The 23,149-nt window shown below is 49.2% G+C and overlaps 2 protein-coding genes across 5 annotated transcripts in view; one reads left to right on the top strand and one right to left on the bottom strand.

The window, feature by feature from the left end:
* Positions 1 to 1,561: 1,561 nt before the first annotated feature.
* fbxw7 (F-box and WD repeat domain containing 7) overlaps positions 1,562 to 23,149 on the bottom strand; it is a 71,486-nt gene continuing 49,898 nt past the window's right edge. For 3 of the 4 annotated variants that reach the window (XM_047045045.1, XM_047045044.1, XM_047045046.1), the window contains exons 2-11: positions 19,815 to 19,897; positions 18,353 to 18,488; positions 16,184 to 16,318; positions 15,684 to 15,807; positions 15,249 to 15,385; positions 14,497 to 14,610; positions 9,515 to 9,696; positions 8,177 to 8,402; positions 6,973 to 7,183; positions 1,562 to 4,166 (exon numbers count right to left, since the gene is read on the bottom strand). In XM_047045045.1, the coding sequence (XP_046901001.1) occupies positions 3,898 to 4,166; positions 6,973 to 7,183; positions 8,177 to 8,402; positions 9,515 to 9,696; positions 14,497 to 14,610; positions 15,249 to 15,385; positions 15,684 to 15,807; positions 16,184 to 16,318; positions 18,353 to 18,488; positions 19,815 to 19,897 (1,617 nt within the window). In that variant the 3' untranslated portion in view covers positions 1,562 to 3,897. Of the gene's footprint in view, positions 4,167 to 6,972; positions 7,184 to 8,176; positions 8,403 to 9,514; positions 9,697 to 14,496; positions 14,611 to 15,248; positions 15,386 to 15,683; positions 15,808 to 16,183; positions 16,319 to 18,352; positions 18,489 to 19,814; positions 19,898 to 20,028; positions 23,065 to 23,149 lie in introns of those variants that run through there. The other variant, XM_047045047.1, reaches the window with a different exon arrangement.
* LOC124484217 (cell surface glycoprotein 1-like) lies at positions 4,173 to 5,874 on the top strand. The gene is made up of 2 exons (XM_047045048.1): positions 4,173 to 4,838; positions 5,011 to 5,874. The coding sequence occupies exons 1-2, from the start codon at positions 4,706 to 4,708 to the stop codon at positions 5,439 to 5,441; spliced, it is 564 nt and encodes a 187-aa protein (XP_046901004.1). The 5' UTR covers positions 4,173 to 4,705; the 3' UTR covers positions 5,442 to 5,874.

Below are 23,149 nucleotides of genomic sequence, written 5' to 3'. Positions count from 1 at the left end.
AGAATCGAGAGATAGGGCTCTTAGTCATTTAGAAGACTCTTATCTGGAGCGACTTACAGAAAGTACAGGGACATTCTCCCCGAGGCAAGTAGGGTGAAGTGTCTTGCTCAAGGACACAACGTCATTTGGCACGGCCGGGAATCTAACCAACAACCTTCTGATTAATAGCCCGACTCCCTAACCTCTCAGCCATTTGACCCCCATGATGAGGATTGTGAAGATCCTGGGTTCCCGGCTTCCTCCTTTACATTGACCACTTCACTCCTCCATCACCCTGCATACAAACTACACCTAACGTCAGAAACCGTGTTGATCATTAAGAGTAAAACCAAACGTTCCCCTTGGCCAACTACCCTACCCAACCTCACTCCTGTCTCTCAACCCTGTATATCTCTTGGCATAATGTTCATTCATACCTTGGTTTAATACTAGGTCAGGCTTTGAAGGGGGGGGGGAGGGAGGAATATCCATCACACAAAGCTGCAATACATAAACGCAACTAGCATGAATAAGCCAGGGAAATGAATCACATCTTGGAGAGGGGAGAGGAAACGGAGAGAGGAAGGGGGGAGGTAATGTGAGGTAGATTAATGGCCAGTAAGTTCTGAGGAACTGGACGATTCATCACATTCCAAAATGAAGTGCATTAAGAGACTAGGGTGTCTCAGTTAAGATGTCCGTTTTACTCACACCTCCAGTTGCATTTTTGTGCTGAGAGGAGTTTCCTGTACTTCATTTTTTCCTTACCACACTACTTCTACCTAAAATAGTGTTATATTATAATATAATAATAGTCCATGTCACATAGTGACATTTCTAAGAATTGTCTCTGTGCAGTTTATGCTCTTGATCAATACAAAACGCATATACTTTCGGTGACCTGAACTGTAGATTTGGAACACGGAGAATACATAACCCTTTTTTCAGAAGCCAGGCAATGACGATGAGAGCTGACATGATCTGCTTCTTGACAATACAGTACCTTGATATTCAGTTGCACCATTCTATAACAGAGACATAGAGGATCCATCACTAGGCAACAGACTTTGCTGCTTGTGTGTGCGTTGTGCACACGTCACATCACTGTGGGTCTGAACTGGCCAAGTAGTACAGCCCTCCACACAGGCTGAATGATGCTGGAATAATGGAGGTCCATGAAAACACTGTGTGTAAGCATCTTGCAAATGTAAACTTTGAGGGTATGTATACCAGCAGTAGTAGTGTGTGCTTGCTATCAGGGTGTTGAGGTACTGTTAAAACATAAGCATACACTCCCTGCACCAGAACTTGATTTACATTTACATTACATTACATTTAGTCATTTAGCAGAGGAGCGACTTACAGGAAGTACATAGACATTCCCCCCGAGGCAAGTAGGGTGAAGGACTCAACCTTCATTTTATTTGACTGGCAACCTTCTGATTATTACCCGATTCCCTAACCACTCGGCCACCTGACCCCTGATTTGAACATCAGGCTTGTTTCTGTGGTGTGTGTGAAATGAGCAGGTACATGAGCTGGAACAGCAACTTGCACATGTTGAAAGTATTTCCACAGTGAATGTAATGAAACTGAAGAGGCTTTATTGAACACACAAGACGCCTTCACACAAGTGACAAACACAGACAACCGAAATGCTTGAAATGAAAAAAGAAAAACCCACATTTTATTGCACTTAAGTTATAAGAAAATTAAAAAAATTCTAAGTGAATCAAACAAATACACAATCCCTTTAAGTTTTTTTTCTCCTCTGTCTGTTTCCTTTTTTTGCCAGGCAGTTTACATGAATTTGAAAAAATAAAACACCTGCAATGTCTGATTTCTCAAACCAGACCATAAATTAAACAGAAGGGAAAAAAACAAAAACAAAACAATGAAAGAGCAAGATTGTTTTTCTTTTTTTTTCTTTTTCTTTTTCTTTTAATATACAGTGTTATACCACTTTCACAGTTCAGCTTGAGTTGTGTGACTCTTGGAGATTGAGACGATTTTTGTTTGGCTACAATGTTTTGTCTGTTCACTTGGTTGCTTGTGTGCCATTCGCAAACCATGAGACTGCTACCGCTAAGAGCAGAGCAGCTCCAGCGGTTTCAACTGTAACATGTAATACTCAAAGCACTAAGACTCTCCTGGCATTCACTACTTGTCAGTATGCTTGTTTTTTTTTTTCTTTATATTTTTTCGTAATTTTTGTAATTTTTTTAAATCGGTGCCTGTTGTTTCAGATAGAGCTGAACAGAACCACAATGGCGCATGGACAGTTTGTTAAAACCAATATGTTTTGCTTGTTTTTCCTTTTTCTCTTTGCCAGTTCATACAACATTTGTACATGACCCCAAAGAACAAGCTGAAAGAGCTTTGACCCCAGGAATGTGTTTACGATTTGCCCCAAAACACACACACACACACACACACACTCACGCACAAGCACACGCGCAGACACTTGTCTGTCAAACACACTCCCTCCTCTTAGCCTCGTAGAGGCACGTTTGGCTCAAGTTTAAGTGGCAAAAACTAAACAAAACAAAGACAAAAAAAAAGAAGAAAAAAAGAAGAAAAATGTTGGTTGTTTATTTGTCATCGCGTAGCTCTTTTACCGTGTGTGTCTTTAAAAAGTCCAAACCTATTCATATCAAGAGTTGATTTTGGAATTTAGTCTGGGACTAAAACGTCACAGCAAGTTAGAAGTTCCATCTTTTTAGTTTTTTCTCGTCTGTTCATCTAGCAGCATAAATACAGTTTGGCCACTGGGGAGAACAGTACTGGGATCGAGAGAGAGGGGGCGCTGTTCAACGGAGTAGAGAAAACAGGTTCTTGCCGCCAACCGTGACACCAGCATTAGGAAACAAATCCCATGCAGCCTCAGGACAGCATTATTATCTGGGAGGCTACGCTCCACACTCCAGCTAGAGACCAAAAAGAAGAACAAAATAAACTAAAACTCACACTATGAGAGCTAATAAAGTGTAATACTGGGACTTGTCGGTAAGCAAAACAAAACTAAAATCTGAAAGAAACCCTTAAGGTGAGCTGACAAAATGAACTTGAGGTGAAATTCACATTTTTCTAAGAAAATCAAACCAGGGAAGAAAGAACAAGGAGTGGAGTGAACGGTAAAATAACGACAATAAACGGGTCTGAATTTCGGCCGACACTTCCTGATGAGTGGGACAAGCTTTGTGTGTTTCTCTCTCCCCCCCCCCCCCCCCTCAAAATGAGCCCCCCTAACATGGCACACACCAAGAAAAGCTCAACACTGAACTCACCCTCTCGTGACCAACCTTTTCCCTCCATCTTCTGCCGTGTACTGTATTACAGTGTGTATTTGTTTTCCCCCTCCGTTAGACAGTTGGCTGTTTATGTTGGGTGGGATTAAAAAATAATATATCTTTATACATCTGAATGTTTACGTGTCAGGCTTGAGCGAGCAAGTCTCTGTGCGAAGCTGCCCCTAAGCCGGTGAGGGTCAAGAGTTACCACGGAGACTTCGACTTCAGCCATGTTTTCTTCTCCCCCACCACCCCCCCCCCCTTCTTTCCCAGCCAACCGCAGAGCTGCGAACAAGCCACGCCCCTTCCGTCTCCACCACCACACCCTCCAACTTGACCCAAGGATCAGAGTAGGCGGCGAGGTGGAGGCTGGACGAAGACGTGGGCGCCCGCGGCTGCTGATTCGTCAGTAACATTCTCCTAACGAAGGGGTGGGGGGAGGGGGCGTGGGGGGGAGGGCACAGAGGGGGAGTAGGGGCCTGCGGCTCGTTGGTAGTAATGCTTGTGGGTCGCCACGGGAGACGAGAAGGGGAACGAGTGTCTCGAGAGTCTGCTTTTTCTCCCACCTTTTCGGGGGCCTCACCCCTTCATTTCCACCCCCCCCCCCCCCCTCTCGTTGCCCCCCCCCTCACTTCATGTCCACGTCAAAGTCCAGCACCAGCAGCTTGGTCTCCTCCGTGCCGTTGCGGCTGCCTACGGCGCACACCAGCTTGGTGTTGGACGCCCGGATGCGCCACACCACGCCGCCGCTGCCCCCGCTCTCCAGCGTCACCAGGTTGCGGATGAACTCGCCCGTCTTCAGGTCCCACAGCTTGACGGTGCCGTCGTCCGAGCTGGTGATGACAAAGTTCTTGTTGAACTGCAGGCACGTCACGGCGCTCTGGTGCTTGTGTGGACCTGGAGGGGGAGGGGGAGAGAGAGGGATGGGGGGGAGAAAAATAGATGGATGAGAACCACAGAGAGGAGAGAGTGCACTGTGACAAGAACGGAGACCGAGAGTAGAAAACCAGCAGAAGACGGGAGGGATTTAAGAAGAGAGACGAGACCAAATAACAGGGAAAACAGAGACGGACAGAATCCAGGAAGCAGATAAAGTACACACTTGGCAGAAGATGATGAAAAAAAACAGAAAAAAAAACGGAGGACTGAGAAAGGGCCCTGAGAGGCAGAGATAAAGGAGGAGAAATCCAGCTCTCCAGTTGTGAGATCCCTGAATGGGAGCCCTCCTAAGCTCCCACAGACCATGATGTGGACAGCTGTGCATGCCTGGCAGACACCAGATGAGAGCCCTTCACTCTACAGCCTCCTGTTAACAATTTTCTCCACATTCCACCCCCAGATAGAGCACATTTGGCTAGAGGTGGGTAAGACTTCTAGTCGTGATACGGCCGGAAAATCCCTGCTCTCGTATCTTGGGCGGCCGACTATGGAAGAGCATGGATAAGAGAGGAGAGGGAGATACACAGGGCTCAGGGGCTGCTCCAGTCCCACAGCTGCTGTCTGACTCTGGAGACGGCTGGAATGGCAGAGATGTGTGTGTCCGTCAATGTGGCCGGCAGAAACACCCACATGCCGGCAGAAACACCCACAGCCGGCAGAAACACCCACAGCCGGCAGGAACACCCACAGCCGGCAGAAACACCCACAGCCGGCAGAAACACCCACAGCCGGCAGAAACACCCACAGCCGGCAGAAACACCCACAGCCGGCAGAAACACCCACAGCCGGCAGAAACACCCACATGCCGGCAGAAACACCCACAGCCGGCAGAAACACCCACAGCCGGCAGGAACACCCACAGCCGGCAGAAACACCCACAGCCGGCAGGAACACCCACAGCCGGCAGAAACACCCACAGCCGGCAGGAACACCCACAGCCGGCAGAAACACCCACAGCCGGCAGAAACACCCACAGCCGGCAGAAACACCCACATGCCGGCAGAAACACCCACAGCCGGCAGAAACACCCACAGCCGGCAGGAACACCCACAGCCGGCAGAAACACCCACAGCCGGCAGGAACACCCACAGCCGGCAGAAACACCCACAGCCGGCAGGAACACCCACAGCCGGCAGAAACACCCACAGCCGGCAGAAACACCCACAGCCGGCAGAAACACCCACAGCCGGCAGAAACACCCACAGCCGGCAGAAACACCCACAGCCGGCTTGAATGCTTGGTGTCTGAGACCATTGTCACTCCTTTCAGCAAAACAACTTTAACTGTGTGTGTGTGCGCGCTTGTGCCTAGGAAATGCGGATAACAAATTAAAATCAATTTGTACAAACCAAACAAACAAGACTTTCAAGGGCATAAAACATTAACGCTTTTTAAATGAAGTTGCTATGGCAGCAACTGGACTCAAATAGTAATGATCAAGATATGAGACAAGTTCATTTCCTATGAAACCGCATTTAAGGTGGAGAACACACACACACACACACACACACAACACCTGCCATCTCTTCTCTTCTAAATGAAATATTACAGTTGGGTGGGCCCAAGTCCCTGGTGTCTGCCTTTGTCTTTCTCTGGTGCAATCGCAAGCCTTGCGTTTTTGTTCTTTGCTTTCCTGCCCCACAAAAATAATAATGACAATGTTCTGTGCCAGCCCCAGCCCCCACCTCTGCCCCCGCACCATCCCCCTTTTCCTCATTTCCACAACAAAGCGATCTCTCTTACTACCTTGTCCCTGGAGTACCCTCATCACACAGCGAGGGCTAACTGTACGGTCTGACGATTGTCTTATCTAAACGCACTAATGAACCATTGAAAATTGCCCACTGACCCAATTAGTTGACCTACAAACACCCCACCCCAACCTCTCAGAACGAAGCCGGCTCACCATTTCCCTCACGGGCTCCGGAACAAGACAGACATCACCCCGCCCCTCCTCCACCCTCCCCCTATCACTTCACCCTCCTCCCCCCTCTCCCTCCCCCTCTCACTTCACCCTGCTCCCCCCTCTCCCACGTCACCCTCCTCCCCCTTCTCCCTCCCCCTCTCACGTCACCCTCCTCCCTCCTCCCCCCTCTCACGTCACCCTCCTCCCCCCTCTCCCTCCCCCTCTCACTTCACCCTGCTCCCCCCTCTCTCTTCCCCTCTCACGTCACCCTCCTCCCCCTCCTCCCCCCTCTCCGTTCACCCTTCACCCTCCTCCCCCCTCTCCCTCCCCCTCTCATTTCACCCTCACAAATAGAGACATCTCTTTCTTTTGCAGATGGGGTGGGGCGGGCATGTGTGATGACAATGTTCTGTGTGTGTGTGTGAGGTGGTGACAGCGGCCTGCGGTGCTCTGTGGAGGACGGACTGGAGTACACTGGATGGATGCTGCAGCAACTGGACAGCCAGGCGTCTCTCTCCGTTCCCTGACAGAGGGACGTGGAAGGCAAACGGGAGCCTGAGCCAGGGGTAAGGATCTCTGTGTGGAGCTGGTGGCCGGCGGCCCACGTCCTGGCTCCGGCCCATAACCCAAGCTGGGCACTGCGCCCATCTCTTCCTCTCATAGGGGGTCCCAGCCCTGCCTGCCTGGGCCTTCCAACTTCCATATTCACACCCACCCAATTTCCAATCCTGTTAATTATCCTCATCGTGTCTTCCCCCAGTTATAGAATCCCCCCCGCCTAGCCCCCTGCTGTCGCAGTGCAGTCACTGTGCGGTCACTGTCGTGGTCACGGCGCTGTCACGGTGGGGTTAACCTCACCTTGCAGCGTCTGCAGGCACTGGCCCGTCTTGATGTCCCAGATCTTGACGGTGGAGTCGGCGTTGCCCGACACCAGGATGTTGTCCTTGAGCTCCATGCCGCTGGTGAGCGACTGGTGACCCGTCAGCGTGTGGATGCAGTTGCCCGTCTCCACGTCCCAGACCCTGATGGAGGTGTCCAGCGAGCCGCTCACCACGTGGATCCCATCAAACTGGGGGAGGGGGGGGGGGGGTTACATGTTGAAATACAGCTCAATACATTGTACTACAATACATAACATACTATATAGATAATATAAGAAACTATTATATAATAAACTGAAAGATATGGACATGACCCCTGACGGGCGTGACCCCTAACGGGCGCGACCCCTGACGGGCGCCACCCCTCTCTGAAGGTGATGCCAGCAGAGGAAGTGCACAGTCAGTGTGAGAGGGTCATCTTAAACCATCAATTAACCTCCTCACCTCCAGCTCTCTCACACGCACACACACTTCAAAAAGTCTGTTTATGAATCAAGTCAATATGGAGATCCCATCAGGGGGTAACCCCCCCCGCATACACACACACTCTGTCTTTGAACACAGACTCCTGTGTTTACATGGCGAGCAACTTCTCACAGGAGGAACAGCGTTTTGAAGAGCAGAATAGATGCAAAACCTTTATAAATAATTGCCTAGTCTACTGGGGAATGTCCATCCAGTTTTCCAGCTACATTAGGCAAACTAGCAACCCAGTTGCACATTTTCAAAGAGATTGTCATTATCATAATTTAGACGACTGCGTTCAGTGGTTTCTGTAAAGGGACTCGATTAATGTTAAGGACTCGCGTCCTGCAGTTGGTAAAATGCATTATTTCTAATCTCTTACTGCAAGAACCTAAATTTAACGTTCAAAAGAAAAATCGGATAAAATCTTTCGGGTAGGCTGAGGGGATATACTAAAGGGCATCGCAAAATGTTTGCTGGCTGAGTATACAATTTGTATGTGTATGTGTACAAGGATACCTGTGATTAATAACGTTGTGTTGGAAAGTCTGACAACTGCAATTCTGTTAGAACTATAAACTTCCGATCCTTGATCTTCCGATCCTTGATCCTAAGAGTCCTTTCTAGACGCACTCTTCGTACGTCGCTTTAAATGACGGCGTCTTCTCAACGAATCAACAGGAATCCAAGGTAAGGGGGTGGGGTGGTGAGCTCACCTGTAAGGAGTAGACTCTGTTGGTGTGTCCCTGCAGCGTGTGGAGACAGGTCTCCGTCTCCGGGTCCCACACTTTCACCATGAAGTCGTAGGCGCCGCTGACCACACGGCGCCCGTCGTACTGGACGCAGCGCACCGCCGCCACGTGGCCCATCAGGACGTGTAAACACTGGCCCGTCTCGATGTCCCAGACACGCAGCGTGGCGTCGCGGGACCCACTCACCACCCTGGGAGGGAGAGGAGGTGCGGAGCCACGTCAGACAGACGCTGACATCCTCCACGCCCTGTTGCCTCGGTCCACTTAACAACTGTCTTTCTAATGAGATTTGTATCGAGCGGTAAGTTGTAAATGGTCGAAATATGCCTTGAATTTTTTATGCTCAGCGGCACTGATTCTGAATAGAGAGTAGTTTCTCAACTGCGCACATGAACTAAACCTTCTCCCTTGAGTCCGTTTTGCAGGAGTGCATTCAACAGCCATGGCAAGACTTCCTCTCACGCTGACTGCACACAAAAGAGCCTGATAAATAACATTCACTTCTTAAGTCGTTTTGCAGGTGAAAACTCGACAGTTGTCCTCTTGTCTGTACTAACACAAAGCATTCACAGAACACAATACACCCTGTTCTAACTGGAGGGCCTCAATAGCCACCGCCTGCTTGCCTCTTAATTTATAAAATGGCTCCTGGCGCAACAAAGATGGAAATAGCAGACGCGTTCTTTCACCATTGGCCATGTTGCCTGGCGGTTCTTCCGCCGACTGACTAATCAAATGTTACACAAAACCAACGTCGCTCCCCCAGCCCTCCGGGGCGGGAGGAAGGAGCTAGTGAAGTCTGGAGCGAGCGGAAGACAGCTCGGCCTGGCTAGCTCGGTTCTATTCAGTCCCCTATGAGCTGCTCTGTACACTTCACAGGACACATTGTCAAGTTGTAATGTGTGGCAGCGTACTGCTCTTTTGACAGTGTACCGAAGGCGGCGAGATTCCAGGAAAGAAGAGGCTTATCTCTATAACACAGCGAGTGAACAGTCATTGATTTGTGCATCTAGGGTGGATAAGGTCGGGGATTAGGTCAGAATTTCAAGGAAAAAAATGTTTTAAGCCTGGAAGTCCCATTTCTACGGGATTCTACATCAAATAACCATGCAGTGGACCAAGGGCTTGTGTTGACCTAGATAACCTTTCAGGATACCCAACCGTAAGAAACGACACTGGTAGGAAAACACTCAGAGGGGAGGCCTGAGGAGGGGCTTGTCTGTTGTCGGGGAGGATTCAAAAACGATCCCGCATTCAGACAAAGAGAGGAAACAGTCCACCTCCAGGATAAAGCCAACCTACCTTTTCTCGTGCAGGTGCATGCAGCGTACAGTTGAGGTATGCCCGTACAGGGTGTGGATACATTCTCCTGTCTCAGCGTTCCAGACCTTGAGCGTGCGGTCGGTGGAGCCACTGATGATGATGTTGTCCCTCATCTGGGACGACCAAACGCCCCCCGTGTGGCCCACCAGCGTCCGCAGACACTGCAAGCGAGCAAAACAAACGCACCCTTAAGTACGGACGTTTGACATTTCTCTCAAGTTGAATCACGCTAGGGATATGGTGGTGTATGACATCGTGTTATGTTTCACAGCCCCGATGAACACAGTAGAAATGTATCCTAAGACACTGGCTACACCCTAACCTCCTGTTGACTAAAGGAAATGGAAAAGGGATTTAAATTGCTCTAACCTTTATAAAAATCTCTACTCAGTCTATCCATACGTTCTACCAGGACACCCAGGACAAAGTATCTTTTTGACCTTTCGCTGAACTAGTGTAATTGCTTTTACTTATCTGGAAGAGAATGCAGGGGCCTGTTTCATAAGGAAGGATGGAAGGATGGATGGTGGTAATAAGAAAGTGAGTCATTCTTCCTCATTTGGAACGGTAGATTAGCTATTGATTACCGTGATTATGGAAATCTTTCTCGTCTATTCAATTTGTGCCTCCACCCTTATAGTCTCATGAAATTTAATTATCCCCAAGTGTATTTAATTAAACTTTTCCTCTTTGTTTGAGGGCAAGGGAAGTTAGGAAGCCGGCTACATCCATCGGGTTATGGTGCTTGTTCTGACTGGTGACGTGAGCGTGGTGGAAAAGCGTCAAGGGACGGTCCACCGTGTGACCTTTCAGCGCTGGCTGAGGAACAGTACCAATGGCGAGCGGCCGAAAGGAGAGAGATTTTCAAGGCGGAGAGCAAGGTTCCGTCTCCACGACTCTCCTTCTCTCTCTGGTGATAAAATGAATGGCTTGGTTAAACTTGGAGGCCGAAGCGAGGCAACCCTTCTCTTGACCCCCCTCTGCCATGTTTACGGGCGCCCCGGTTCGTCCATATTTCACACCAGTCCTCCTGAACTCCGGTCTTTAATACACACGTATCGCAGAGAAGTACTGAGGATAGTCACAGACTGAGGACAGTCACATCTAGCGGTTTGGTTTTGTTTAGCGACCCACCGCAAGTCTCTTTCCCAAACAGTTATAACTCAATATACACCAACTTGGAAAGGTGACAAATTCTAAGTGAAATGGAAAACGTCCTAGTTTGTTACAGGCAGAATCTGTTGAATAGCATGTTTGAATGTCAGAAAGGCATACATAGATCAACGTAGAATGAAGTCCAAGTCACAATACGATGTAAGCAGCTGCCATTGTGTTCAGGAGCAAATCCGGACTCCTAGAATTCTGGCATCAACTTGATGTTCTAAGAATGTGGAGGCTGTCTTCAGCTCCCTGGTGATTCCAGCCTACTCAAGCCGCGTCAGAGAGAGCAGGACCCCTGAAATAAACGGGCTTAGGCGTCTGTTTATCTGCCTGAGAATAAATGTGAAGGGAGATGAGGTTGTTTTTGAGAGTCTGGTTAAGACCTTTTTGGAGGACATGAGTCATGAGCCAATAATATAATTCTATTCACCCTCCCTCTACCTGATCTTCACAACAACTTGTATCCCATCATTATTGATGATCACACAGTCAATGATCAGTTAACCAGGTTCTTAGTCACACCAAGTCTATATTTGATCCTATCTCCTGCCCGGTGAGCAATCAGACATTTTAGTAGTGTTACAAACCCCCCCACCAGCCTGTGTATATGCCCTGCCCGTGGTGTGATGGTGGGCGTCTGCCTGCCTGTTTGTCTGCCATCTTAGATCAGCCTGACAGCCAGGGAGGATGTTGACTGGCACCAAGGATTTGCTCCGCTGAGCAGCAGACAGCTGCCTTTGAAGCTCAGGATTTCTCCATGCAGAGCTTCCAGTGTGTGTGTGTGTGTGTGTGTGTGAGTATGTGAACGCCCGTGAATGGCGAACGTGTGTGTGTGGTGAGATCGAAGCTCGACAGCTTTCATTGAATCCGAACGAGGGGGGGGGGGGGGGGGGGGGGGGGCGGCACACAAAATGCCTCAGATCGAGAGGACAGTGCTTTCAAGTATTTTTCTTGTGTCTGGGGCATTCATCGTCAAATTAATGTTTTAATTTATATTAGTGCAAAGTGGATGTTGCCAAAACGATTCATTATGGCTGTTGATGCAACAGAAAATAAAAAAATGAGCACCGAAAGGCATGAACCATGGATCAGGTTTTTCTTTTATTTGTAAGTAGGAACCCAATTCCTGAAAATTCCCATTTTCATTACTTCACCAAAGACTGCACCCCTCGAGGAGATGAGCAGAGTGGTTTTACGAATGATCTGCTGGTGCAATTATTCAGTGATTGCGAGACAGCAGGGGTCCAGTTCAGTCTTGTACTGGAGTGCCGTACAGGTTGAGTGTAGAAAGGAACTCAGAAAGTAAATATGAAAAAACCCATCCAAGCCCTATCCCAGTCTTGAGGCACTATTGATCTTACAAGATTATTAAATCTATCCTACAGCCTCTGAACATGCAGAATCAAATAAGATTCATGCGTAAGGATTATCAATTTTAATATATCTTAATTATTGGTTCCAGGAACAAGGAAATACTATTAAGGCAACACTTATTATTTACAATGATGCCGTCCAATTAAAAAAGGTCAACTATGCCTTCCAATCCTTAGCTGTTGTCCATATCTGTTGATGGACCATGTCCAACTGCCCTTTTTAGATGACATTACATTTGAAGTCCTTTGCATGCTCCCTATAAAAGATTCAAAAAAGCACATATCTTCTTTCTTCATATCCATCATGGTGATTGAGCCAGGATTGAAAGTGATCTCAGATCAGATCGTATCAAAGCTTATGATGGAACCACAGCCTTTTATTGTGTGACGACTGGGAGCCAGCAGAAATTGGGAATTCAAAGCATTCCTACTGCAACATTCCTCACTTAGCTGACTAAGCTGATCTCCCAAAAGTGAAAATCTTGCTGTTGCTGCAGTGAGGGGGCAAACTATATGAAGAACAAAATGAATAACCAGGATGATATGTCGTGCGTATCTTGAAGGCCCTTCTCGTAACCCCCCCCCCCCCCTAGAAAACTGACAGAAACTGGACAAAAAATCTCCTTTTCTGGGAGACGGGATTCTGATGGCGGAGGGTTCTACTCCATCTCGTATCGATCCTGGTGGTGAGTAAGCCTGTTAGTCCTGGAGTTAGCTGTGGGGAAATGGCTTCCCTGAGCTCCCCTTTCAGACTTCAGGGTTTTCGGCACTTAAGCTGGGCCTTGGAGCGGAACACTGAGGCGGGACCAACACCCCCACAAACACAGGCCAAGGTCACACAAACAAGACAAGCAGGAAGGCCGCGGAAGGGAGTGGGGGGGGGGGGAGAGATATGCAGCAGAGTGCCTCTATGGCGGCCAGCTGTCTTCAGTAAACGGACAGTAATGCTCTCTTCGTGGGAGTCTTCAAGAATGAAGCACAACAGGCCTGGTATGTCACAGGAAGGGGTAATGGATGGTCACAGCCAAGGTCTCTGTTCGATGGAGACTCCAAAGGACTACTGGGGGAGAAGCAAGCGTCCGAAAGAAAATCCTTTACTGAAGAGAAGGAGAATTTTCGGGGGGGGGGGGGGGAAGGCGGGATGAAAAGGAAACCCAGTTGCAGCGTCATCCTCCTGTTTTCTGCTTCATGCTCGCTCTGGCATCGGCAGCCGCTTCAAACGAGATGGCCGACTGCTTAATTGGCTGTTTCCTTCCGCTGAGGCATCCCCTCGGGTGGCGTGTGCTCGCTGACGGCGAGCTACGCTAGACGTGATGGTAACTACCTGCAACAACCCCACCAAGACTTCCCTCTTAAAACCAACCGATTCCAACACCAAGTGTTATGGGGCGTGTGATAGAAACACGGCAGTTGTTATTTTTACAGCTCAGGTGCATTCTGGGATGAAAAGGCGTAAAACCTATCGCTCTCGTGGTGTGAGTAATCACAGTGTGGGTCTGCACATCTGTCCCGATCTCATGCAAGGTGGCGTGAGCTTCAAAGCGAGCTGCCATGTCATCCGGATATCCACCTGATGGTGGCAGGGCGCCAGTCAGTGTGGCGAAGCTATCCGATGACCTTGGCTGGATCTGTTCATATCTGTTCAATGTTGGTGATCTGTGTGTTGGCGCCTGGCTGTGTGCCAACCCTCTATCTTTGAAGAGGCAGCTTCCTGGCCTGAGCAGCAGCTGCAGTACTCTGCAACTTGGCTCTTGAATAAGAGATGGGGGGGGAATCAAAGCTATGGTACACACACGTTTAATGCACCCCACTATGGGGCATGCCACTGTCATTTCTCCATTCCCTTCACGCGTTCTCTGAAAAAACAGAGCGAGAAAAAGAAAAATTGTATCGAGGGGTGTCCACTGTGAAAGGGAGTCCGGCATTGGGGTGGGGGAGGTGATTTACGAGGCTGTGGGAGCGCCCGTCTCTGGCGGCCACTACCGCCACCAAACACGGCCCCTGTAGCCCAGCGCTAACAGGCCCCATAAAGCAGCCGCGCGAGCTGCATGTCACGCCTCGGCCCCCGTCATGAATACTAACAGTGCCTGAGGACGCCAGGCCTAAACGTAGGAGAGGGGAGGCAGGAGGAGAGAGGAGGAGGGGGGAGGGGTCGGTAGAAGGACAAAATGGAGTCCCTGGGAATATATTGCGTGGCAGTAATGGTGTTTTGGTGTGTGGTCGTGCTGATCAATTACGATCACGCCGGGGCAACGTTTCTTCTGAATGTAGCGAACCCTGAATCAAAAACATGCCACCCTTCAAAAGACCAAGCTCTGCCCATAAAACCTGCATGCTGACATTAACCATGGGGTGATCACAACTGACGGTTCTATGGATCTGGGGGGTTCTACGGGGGGGACGGGGAGACGGGGGACGGATGCGTACCTTTCCGTTGACCGCGGACCACACCTTCAGCGTGTTGTCGTCGGAGCCGCTCACGATGCGGTTGCCGCAGAACTGGAGGCAGGTGATCACGTGGTCGTCATGACCTTTAAGCACCTGGGGGGCAGAGAGAGGGAAGGAGGAACAAGAGGGAATGTCAGCCAATGACAAACAAACAGGCAGACTGAAGGATTGTGTGTGTGAGAGAGATTTAGCTAGCTGATACTGGGTCACAGAAGTGCTGACTCCACGCTAATGGCTACGCGCTTCAGGAATGCAGGAGAGTGTGAAGAACGTGGCAACTGTGAAGCCGACGTCACGGACGGGCTGCCAGGACCCCGCTGGCTTTTAGAAAATTAGCGGTAGCATACGAGGCACATTACCATGATCGCTCTGGCGTGCTAGTGGAGCTCAATTGAGAGTCCCCTTTCTATGTACAGTTAGGAAGCGAGAGCAGGAGCCAGATGGAGCCGGTAAGTGTCGCCTCCATGCCAAGGAGGAGACCAGGTCTGGGGTGTCTTGGACGAAGGGCAATTACACACCGGTCCAGGAGAGTGTGGGAAACTGACCTTTCTCTGACTGTCCATGAAATGAACACTCGCGACCTGTATTGGGTGGGGCAGCTCAAAACTGCATTGCATCAAATCTACGACAGATAAAAGGTCTAAACGGGGATGTTGAAAAATTTGGATCAACACCACGTTTTGTTCATTTGTCGGCTATCGACGATAGATGTGAGAAGACGCCAGACCGACCTTGGGCGACTTGAGGTCTCCTCTCCTCCAGTTGGTGTCTATCCTGTGCTGCCTGATGTAGGCACTCTTCCACGGGCTGTGGGTGAAGCCGGGCTTCACGATCTTCCTCTTCCTGGGAGGCAGAGGCTCATCGATGCCTGTGGAGAGATCACCTGCACGTGAGACATGCGCGTCTGAGCCAAGGACGCTGGGAGATTTGACCGTACTCTATGCGTACGTCGTTCATTTGCTTGACATGAAATAACCAGTGGGAACGAACGAAGGAACAGGAATACTGCTTCACGGGTTCATTCAAAGGGAGTTATTTTGATAGCACGTAATTACATAGAATCAGCGGCAGCGGCAGCACTGATGCCTGTCATGGCTATAGAGAGTTTCGGAGTGCTCTCATTGGCTGAAGGCATGCCTACGACCGGGGCTTAAGAGTGGACTTACCCTCTTCCCTGCACTTCTCCCTCCACAGCAGGTTATCTTCCGCTAGGATGCGCCAGTAACGACACGTCTGCGCTGCTTGGAGCAGATCCTTGGGCTCCAAGAAGGACAGCACGTACAAGGCCAGCTGTCGGGGGAAGATGACAGAGGAATTATTTCAGTTTACTGTTTTGAAGACTTTTGGTTTTGTGAGGAAGTTATGGGGTGGGGGGGGGGGGGGCAGAGCCAGAAGCATGCAGGGAGAGCCGCCGGATGAGGCCAGCAGAGGCCAAACTGCTTAAACAAAATCTCCCATGCTGCTTTGCAGGTAACACCTAAAACAAATGTGCTGGAAACAATGGCTTCTTGCATTCACTTTACAATAACTAGGAAAAAGGCCAGCGTTGTGAGAACCACAGAGCGGTGTACAGGCTGTGAAGAGGGGGATGAAAGGGTGGACGAGAGGGATGGACGAGAGGGATGGAAGAGAGGAGGAGTGTTGGGAGGGTTCGGAGGACTGGTACCTCTTTGGGCAGCAGGGAGATGAAGTCCCGCTGAAACTGCGGCTCGATCACCTGCATCATGTGCTTGACCTGTGTGGGCTCGCAGCTGTCAATCAACTCATCCAGTGCCAGCAGCTTCTCTGGGCCACTCCAGCTCTGAAACACACATGCAGGAGAGCAAAGGGTGAGAAGAGGAGAGCTCACAGTTGTGTGTGTGTGTGTGCGCGTGATTGAACTTGAGAACAAATTAAGGAAATGTTGTCATGTTCGTTTGAAGTACTTCCATCCCAAGTGTGAGAACAGACCCTACTCTGTGAACTGGAGAGTATGTATTGGAATTCCAGGGTTAGAAGCTAACGTGCATAATTGTAAATGTGTGTTTATCTGCCCGTGAGTGTATGCACACAACAAATACATCCCCCCCCAACAGAAGCCAGTTGCCAGAGGCACCTGCTTTCCCTCTGTTGGCGAGAGGCACATTAAAGGACCATTTCCACATCAAGCGCTGGCCCTCATCAAGGCAGTAATTATAGCTCTGTGGGGGAATGTTCTAGCATGAATGCTTGAACAGAAATTTTAAGCTGAGGATGATGCTAGGTAGCGTAGCCATGTATGTTCTGGACCAAGTGGCTGGGGCTATGTTTTGCTTTTGAAAGAGCGTTCAAATGTAACACTGCAATTACAGGCTAGTGTGTGTGTGTATGAGGGGCTGACAGAAAATGCTAAGCACCTGTAATTTGTCAGTTGAGATTCACCACAGGAGCAGTGACCTCTGCTCTTGAAGGGTTTGTACCACACAGACGTCGTTGCCATAAAAACCACAGGCCGAATACTTTCCTCTCATATCAACCAAACCACAAATAAACCCTCAGTGACGCAAAAGCCAGCGTAATATTCCTTCCAGATAAGCCAAATTATTCCTATGATTAACTGCCAAATTCCTTTTCTCCCCAATCATCCGCTGTGGCCACAGGGCTGACTGTACATGCTCTGACTGGATAGGGAATGTTCAGAATGCAGATGTGGTGTGTATAGTATGCTGTCAGAGTTAAGCCCTATGGGGCACCATCAGGTGTGGCTGTTGAGGACTGGCCTGACAGAAACACCAGTACTGCAAGCCAGCTCCCACAGGACCAGCCAGACATTTCACAAGATCATTGCTTTTTGGGGAGATGACTGAGCGTTAAAATCAATGCGTTATGTAACGTGTCAAAGAGGGCCTTTACAGAGTCGTATGACGGTCTTGATGCAATGTCATCTTAAGCCAGCGTCAAGGAATTCAATCTGACCACACCCCAATTTTGAAACTGTACATTAAATCATTTACATCAAGACACTAGAAACACAGGCTCCTTTGCCTCACTCTGTTTCTCATTGCTGGTAATTGTCACAAAATTTGATTTCCACCAACACCAGAAAGCTGCATTGTTCACAAAATTAGAAATGTGATGAAAGTTTGTTGTGGCAAATGTACTTACATCTCGCTGACTAAATCCCCCAAAAGACCGCCATGTGCAAATAATAAACACGAGTCTTGACATTATGCTGCATTTAAAGAAGCTATTATCTTTACTCAATGCTTTGAAGGAAAAGACCAAGGCTCTTATTCGCTTCCTGTTTATTTCCCTCAAGATTGCGTTTATAAGTGGCAAAACCAATTCTGGCACAGCTGATTGCAATAAGAGAGGGAGGGGAAAATCCTTGAGCAAACAGGGCAGCTGCATTTCAGTGCTGTCAACTCAAACCCACCATGAACAAAGACAGACCTATTGATGAACTCGTCATTGACCATGAAGACGGCCATCCAGATGCGTTTGCTGAAGTCGGTCATTGTCCCCATCGTCAAACTCACAGGATGTTCACGGTCAAAAACAAGCGTATTTCAAGGAGTACACGGAAAAAGACCTTTTGAAGTCTCATGCCAGATGAGACTTCAAAAACACAATATTATAACTAACTTCTTGGAGTCTAAATAGGTAGGCTAATTCCAATTTCATGCTACACTGCGTGGGATACTGCGAAAGGGGGCCGAAATAACAAGGCAGCAATTAACTCTAAGATGAACATTGATTGGGGGTAGAGCATCTGCTGGGTGATGAGTGCTTGCCTGAGGGCACCCAGGCACCAGGGGAGAGGGAGGGAGGGATGGAGGGATGGATGGACATGATGGGAAAGGAGAGAAAACCTCACCTGAAATGTTCTGAGCCATTCTTGGAGCCCTGTGGGGGGCTGGATGGAGGTGATGCGCCGTCTCTGTTGGCCCTGCCCGTTGGAAGTTCGGATGTGCCCAAAGGTTGTGGGTCCAGGGTACGGGACCAGCCCTGGACTGCAGGAACAGACAACGGGATTAAGCCAAAGGGGCAACAAGAACTGAGGTGGAAATAGAAACTTGTGGAAGTAGTGAGTTGCTCATTTCTAACATGAAAACATATCAGGGGGCACTGTGCGAGGATATGATTTAGAAATTATGTACACACAAGATGTTCAGAGTTTTAAGAGAAGCAGATGAGCAGGTGCAATTCTGGCGTCTGCAGATATTTTCCACCTGGTTCTAATTACAGATGGCAGTGCAAACATCCAAGTGAGGAGAAAGCTGTAGAGCAGGTACTAATGAGGCACGCAGTCAGGACTTTCAGCCGAGAATAGACGGCAGGCTTCCTAGAGCCACTTTCCCTCAAAAAGAAAAGGCAGCTGTTGTTGACTGTGGATACACACACCCCAACAGCCTACTTCTGGACATAGTTGATTGAGTTTCGGTAAGTCACGTCTTAAGTAGCACAGTAAATGTTTACAATGGTTCTTGATGTTGTTTATGAGAAGAAACCTCAGGTACAATAATAACGTTTTTTTTATTTGGGTAGATTTTTTCCCCCTCCCACAAGACCACAGAATGCAAATACAGCAGTCCCTAAATAATTGCCTTCTACGTCAACTTCCCTCAAAGGCAAAACGCGTCAGTTTAAGTGGCCGCTAAGGACATCCAAAAGGCACGCGGCTTCTATGGTGCTTGGGGGGGGGGGAAAAGCCGCTCAGCAATTTCAAGTTCCCGCTTGGCGACGGGAGGATTGAGGAGGCCAGGGGGGGGGGGGGGGGGGGGGGGGGGGGGCTCAGTTTCATAATGGATTCATATTTAATGGGATTGAGATGGGAGCCGGTGCTCCTGAGGAGCCGCCGCTTCAAGGTACGAGGGATGGCGAGAACATATTAATGGCCGAGAAACATGCAGCGGCGAGCGCTGGGACTGTGTGTGTCGTAGGAGTGCAAGTACGCATTCATTATTCATACAGCAGACATGTTCTGAGCCTCGACTGGGGTTAGATCTTCTTCCCCATGCCATGGCTCTGCTGTATACTGGAACGGTTCCCATGAAAATACACATGTCGATTATTCCGGTTTTGTTTAGGCAAATGTCTGTTTAGAGGATGTCAGGGCTGTCAGTTTAGGTGGGGAGATGCAGTCACGATGCATTCCCTACAAAGCAGTCTATTGTTACAACACACGGACCCCTTGTCTGTTTGTGCAGGCTTATGTTTCTTTGTATGGGGCCACATTTCCAAATGAACACTTGAGAGATTTCCCACGAGTTCACCTTCAGCAGCAGGAAGAGGAGGGTCTTGAGGTAGGTAGGACAGTCTGGGGGGGAAAAGCTTACCTTGAATAATCGGGGCCTTTGCAGGGTTTTTTGCCGGAAGGGAAAGTTCGAACCTCGGGGCCATGGTCCAACTTCCTCTTCATCTGCAAGAAAACAAAAAGAAGAAATTGATGTTAGAAGCAATCAGGCAAAAAATAACAAATCAACACCACCAAATTATATATTTATTATAGCTGTGCAACCTGGCAAGTGTGTAGATTCTCAATTTGCTTACTATACAGATTACTTCCGTTCAAAGCCAGAGGATGTTTGCCATCTTGGTATCAACCTTTACAAGCAGCTCTCAGGAACTGCACAAGGCAGGGTATTCATTTAAGGAAATAAATGACATGGAAAGGTGAAAATAACACACCGCAAAATAATTCCCACAACAATCAACCCGATATCACTCTATGAAGAGTCTTCATCACGACTTTCTAATATGCAATCTCACATCACGGGGAACCCCTCTACCCATAACGCTTTAGTAATCACTGGATGGGAATACATGTATGTGAAGCGCAACGCTTCACTTGTTATTCAGCCCGGGAACGAAAGGGTGTTGAAGTTTCAGCGTTTCTCCTTATCTGTGTTTACTGAGGGGGCCTAGGAGCCGGGCTGAGTTGAAAGGCTGTGCGTCGCCGCTGCTTGTATGTTGATGAGTTTCACTTATGCATTCCACACTTGAAGGCCCTTTGACAGGAGTGTAAGGTCCCGCCAAGGGCCCGAGGACACGCGAGACCCGACGTGTCTTCAGCAGGGCTGCTGTCCGCAGGCCCTGGACACAAACACATGACGCTAACCAGGAACGCTGAAGCATAGACCCTCCGCAGTAGAATGGTGTGATTTATATTGATGGCTGGAGAGCAAAATAGAGCAACCCCATTCTTTACTGTCCTTCCACGAACGCACACACACACACACACACACACACACACAAGTGCCCTGCTTTACTGCATAGTTGGAGCCTGGATACGGAACATCTAACAGCGAAAACAAAAGACTCAGTGTCCACTGACTCGCCACACCGAGCACCAAAAAGCTGATTTGAATAAAAACTATTTTGAGGGAGGGGGGTAGTACAGTGTCTTAAATGGATCTGTGCCCTGGATGAATGCAAAGGGCTCCTTGGGAGGGGCACATGGGATTTTCAAAGCCGTCAGACCCATTTCTCTCTGTGTCGTGTCGTGTTTCAGAGGCCAGTCAGTATCGTCTCCAGGAAGCCAAAGGCCAAGCCTGGTCGTGACGTCGGTTCATCCTCCTCGTCAAACCCCCAGGGCTCTCGCGTGTGGACCAGAGCGTCGCGGTACACAAGGCCATGAACACAACACTACATTATGCTTGGTTCGCCTCGCATACGTAAACAGGTTCACTAGGCCTCACTGTGCAATCAGGCACACTGGATAGGGCGAGAAAGAGGAAGCCAAGGAGCCGGTTCAGACGTGGATGTTTTTGCCCATACCTGATTCACTGAATGGGGGAGGAGGCAAATAATCACTAGATTCCCCAATCACAATGGCAACTGACGAGAGAACCGCCCAATTTGCTACTTTGACTGCTAATCAATGAATAGATTGACGCTGATGCTTCAAGAGGGGGGAGGGGGCATATTTAAACAGTGGCACAAGCTCTCCGTCGCACCATAATGAAACACCTTTACTGATTGAGGTTGTCATGACGAAATCGGTTGGCTGAGGAGAGTTGAGGCCTACGGGTGATGAGACGAGAGGGACGGGAGGAGGGGGGGGGGCTTCCCTGTGAAGAGCTGAAGGTTTCGATTAAGGACCCCATGTGGGGAGGTTCATTTCACAGAGTGGAGAGACGGACGACTGATCAAGGCCCATCCAAACAAACGGGGGGAGAAACAGCTCCTTAGATAGATTGACAATGAGTGAGGGAAGCGAGATTCTCGGGATCACCGTGAGTCGATGACAAATTCTATGTAAAAGCGTGCACGGACGCAGAGGATACAGGCTTGTGATAAAACACATTGTGTATGCTGCCGAGGGCACAAACGTGTTTTCCATTTCTTTGAGAAATTAGGAGGCGTTTCGTGTGAAGAGGGAAGTGGTTGAGATTTATAAGATGTTTGTGCTCGTTGGGCTCTCATATGCAAACCTCACGCCGTTCTTCAAGCGATGATCTCACCGCAATGGCAGTCCCTACACCAGAGAAAGGAGGTGGGGTGGGTGGGTGAAAGGAAATAGAAAGTAAGAAAGGGTGGTGCTGTTTGATAGGGCATGGTGTGTGTTTGTTGTGTGTGTGTTTAAGGGGTGGGGCAGTCCTCCTAAGTGGATGCATTCAACAGAGCGTGTAACCTGTGTCTCATGTTTCAGGTATGGGAAAGGGTAACCCCAGACGGGCTGGGCAAGTTGTGTCTGTGGGGTTTCTAATCGGTCACACCGTGCCCTGCCCTGCTGGCCAGGTCTGAGGGGCAGGTGGCTGAGTGGTTAGGGAATCGGGCTACCAATCAGAAGGTTGCCGTGCCAAATGACGTTGTGTCCCTGGGCTAGGCATTTTACCCTACTTTCCTCTGAGAAACTGTCCCTGTACTGTAAGTCTCTCTGGACAAGAGCGTCTGCTAAATGACTAAATGTAATGTAATGGTCTCTCTCGCTCACCTTCTACAGAAGAAGGGAGTTGGACATGGAGACAGAGAACGAGAGGTCGTGAGTGGGCGTGCGAGGCTGCGGCGCTCTCCAGCGACATGGCATCAGCTCCCCCGTGTTATCACATGTTGCTACAAAACAGCCTATTAGAGGATCTGCTCTTTTTCACAGCAAGTGTCAAGTCTGGCTTAACCAACGGGCTGGATCGGCGTCTTTCAAATGACATCCGTTTGAATGACATCTCTGTGAAAGGCCAATTATTCAATGGCTGTGTCAAACAGGCATTGACATGAAATCAGTTTGATCAAGATCTCTTAACGAGAAAAGCATCCATAGGAATTGCCCATCATTGCCTGAGAGATGGGAGAGAGCGATGGGAGAGAGCGATGGGAGAGAGAGATGGGAGAGAAAGATGGGAGAAAGATGGGAGAGATCCATCTGCCAGATTCTGACAGAGGAGTAAGCACCGGGGCTATTCTCCTTTCAGAAACGGAAGCCATACACTGGATCATATCTCCCCCTTTGAAGAACAAGTCTGTGTGCCTTCAGTGTCAGCCTGTGGGGGCTGTAAAGAAGAGCGGGCAGAATTCTGATGAGAACAAGCTCCGGGCACTGACTTCTGAGGGAGGAAGGAGAGCAGCGATAACACAAACCCAGAACCAGCCGAGCAACGGGGGGGGGGGGGGGGGACTAGCCTGAAATGAGACAAAAACCTGTGCAAAGACTGCCACTATGGACTAAGACATG

Source organism: Hypomesus transpacificus, chromosome 22 (genome assembly GCF_021917145.1).
Source record: "Hypomesus transpacificus isolate Combined female chromosome 22, fHypTra1, whole genome shotgun sequence".
NCBI classification, from domain to species: domain Eukaryota; kingdom Metazoa; phylum Chordata; class Actinopteri; order Osmeriformes; family Osmeridae; genus Hypomesus; species Hypomesus transpacificus.
This window is presented reverse-complemented; position numbering and strand designations above follow the sequence as displayed.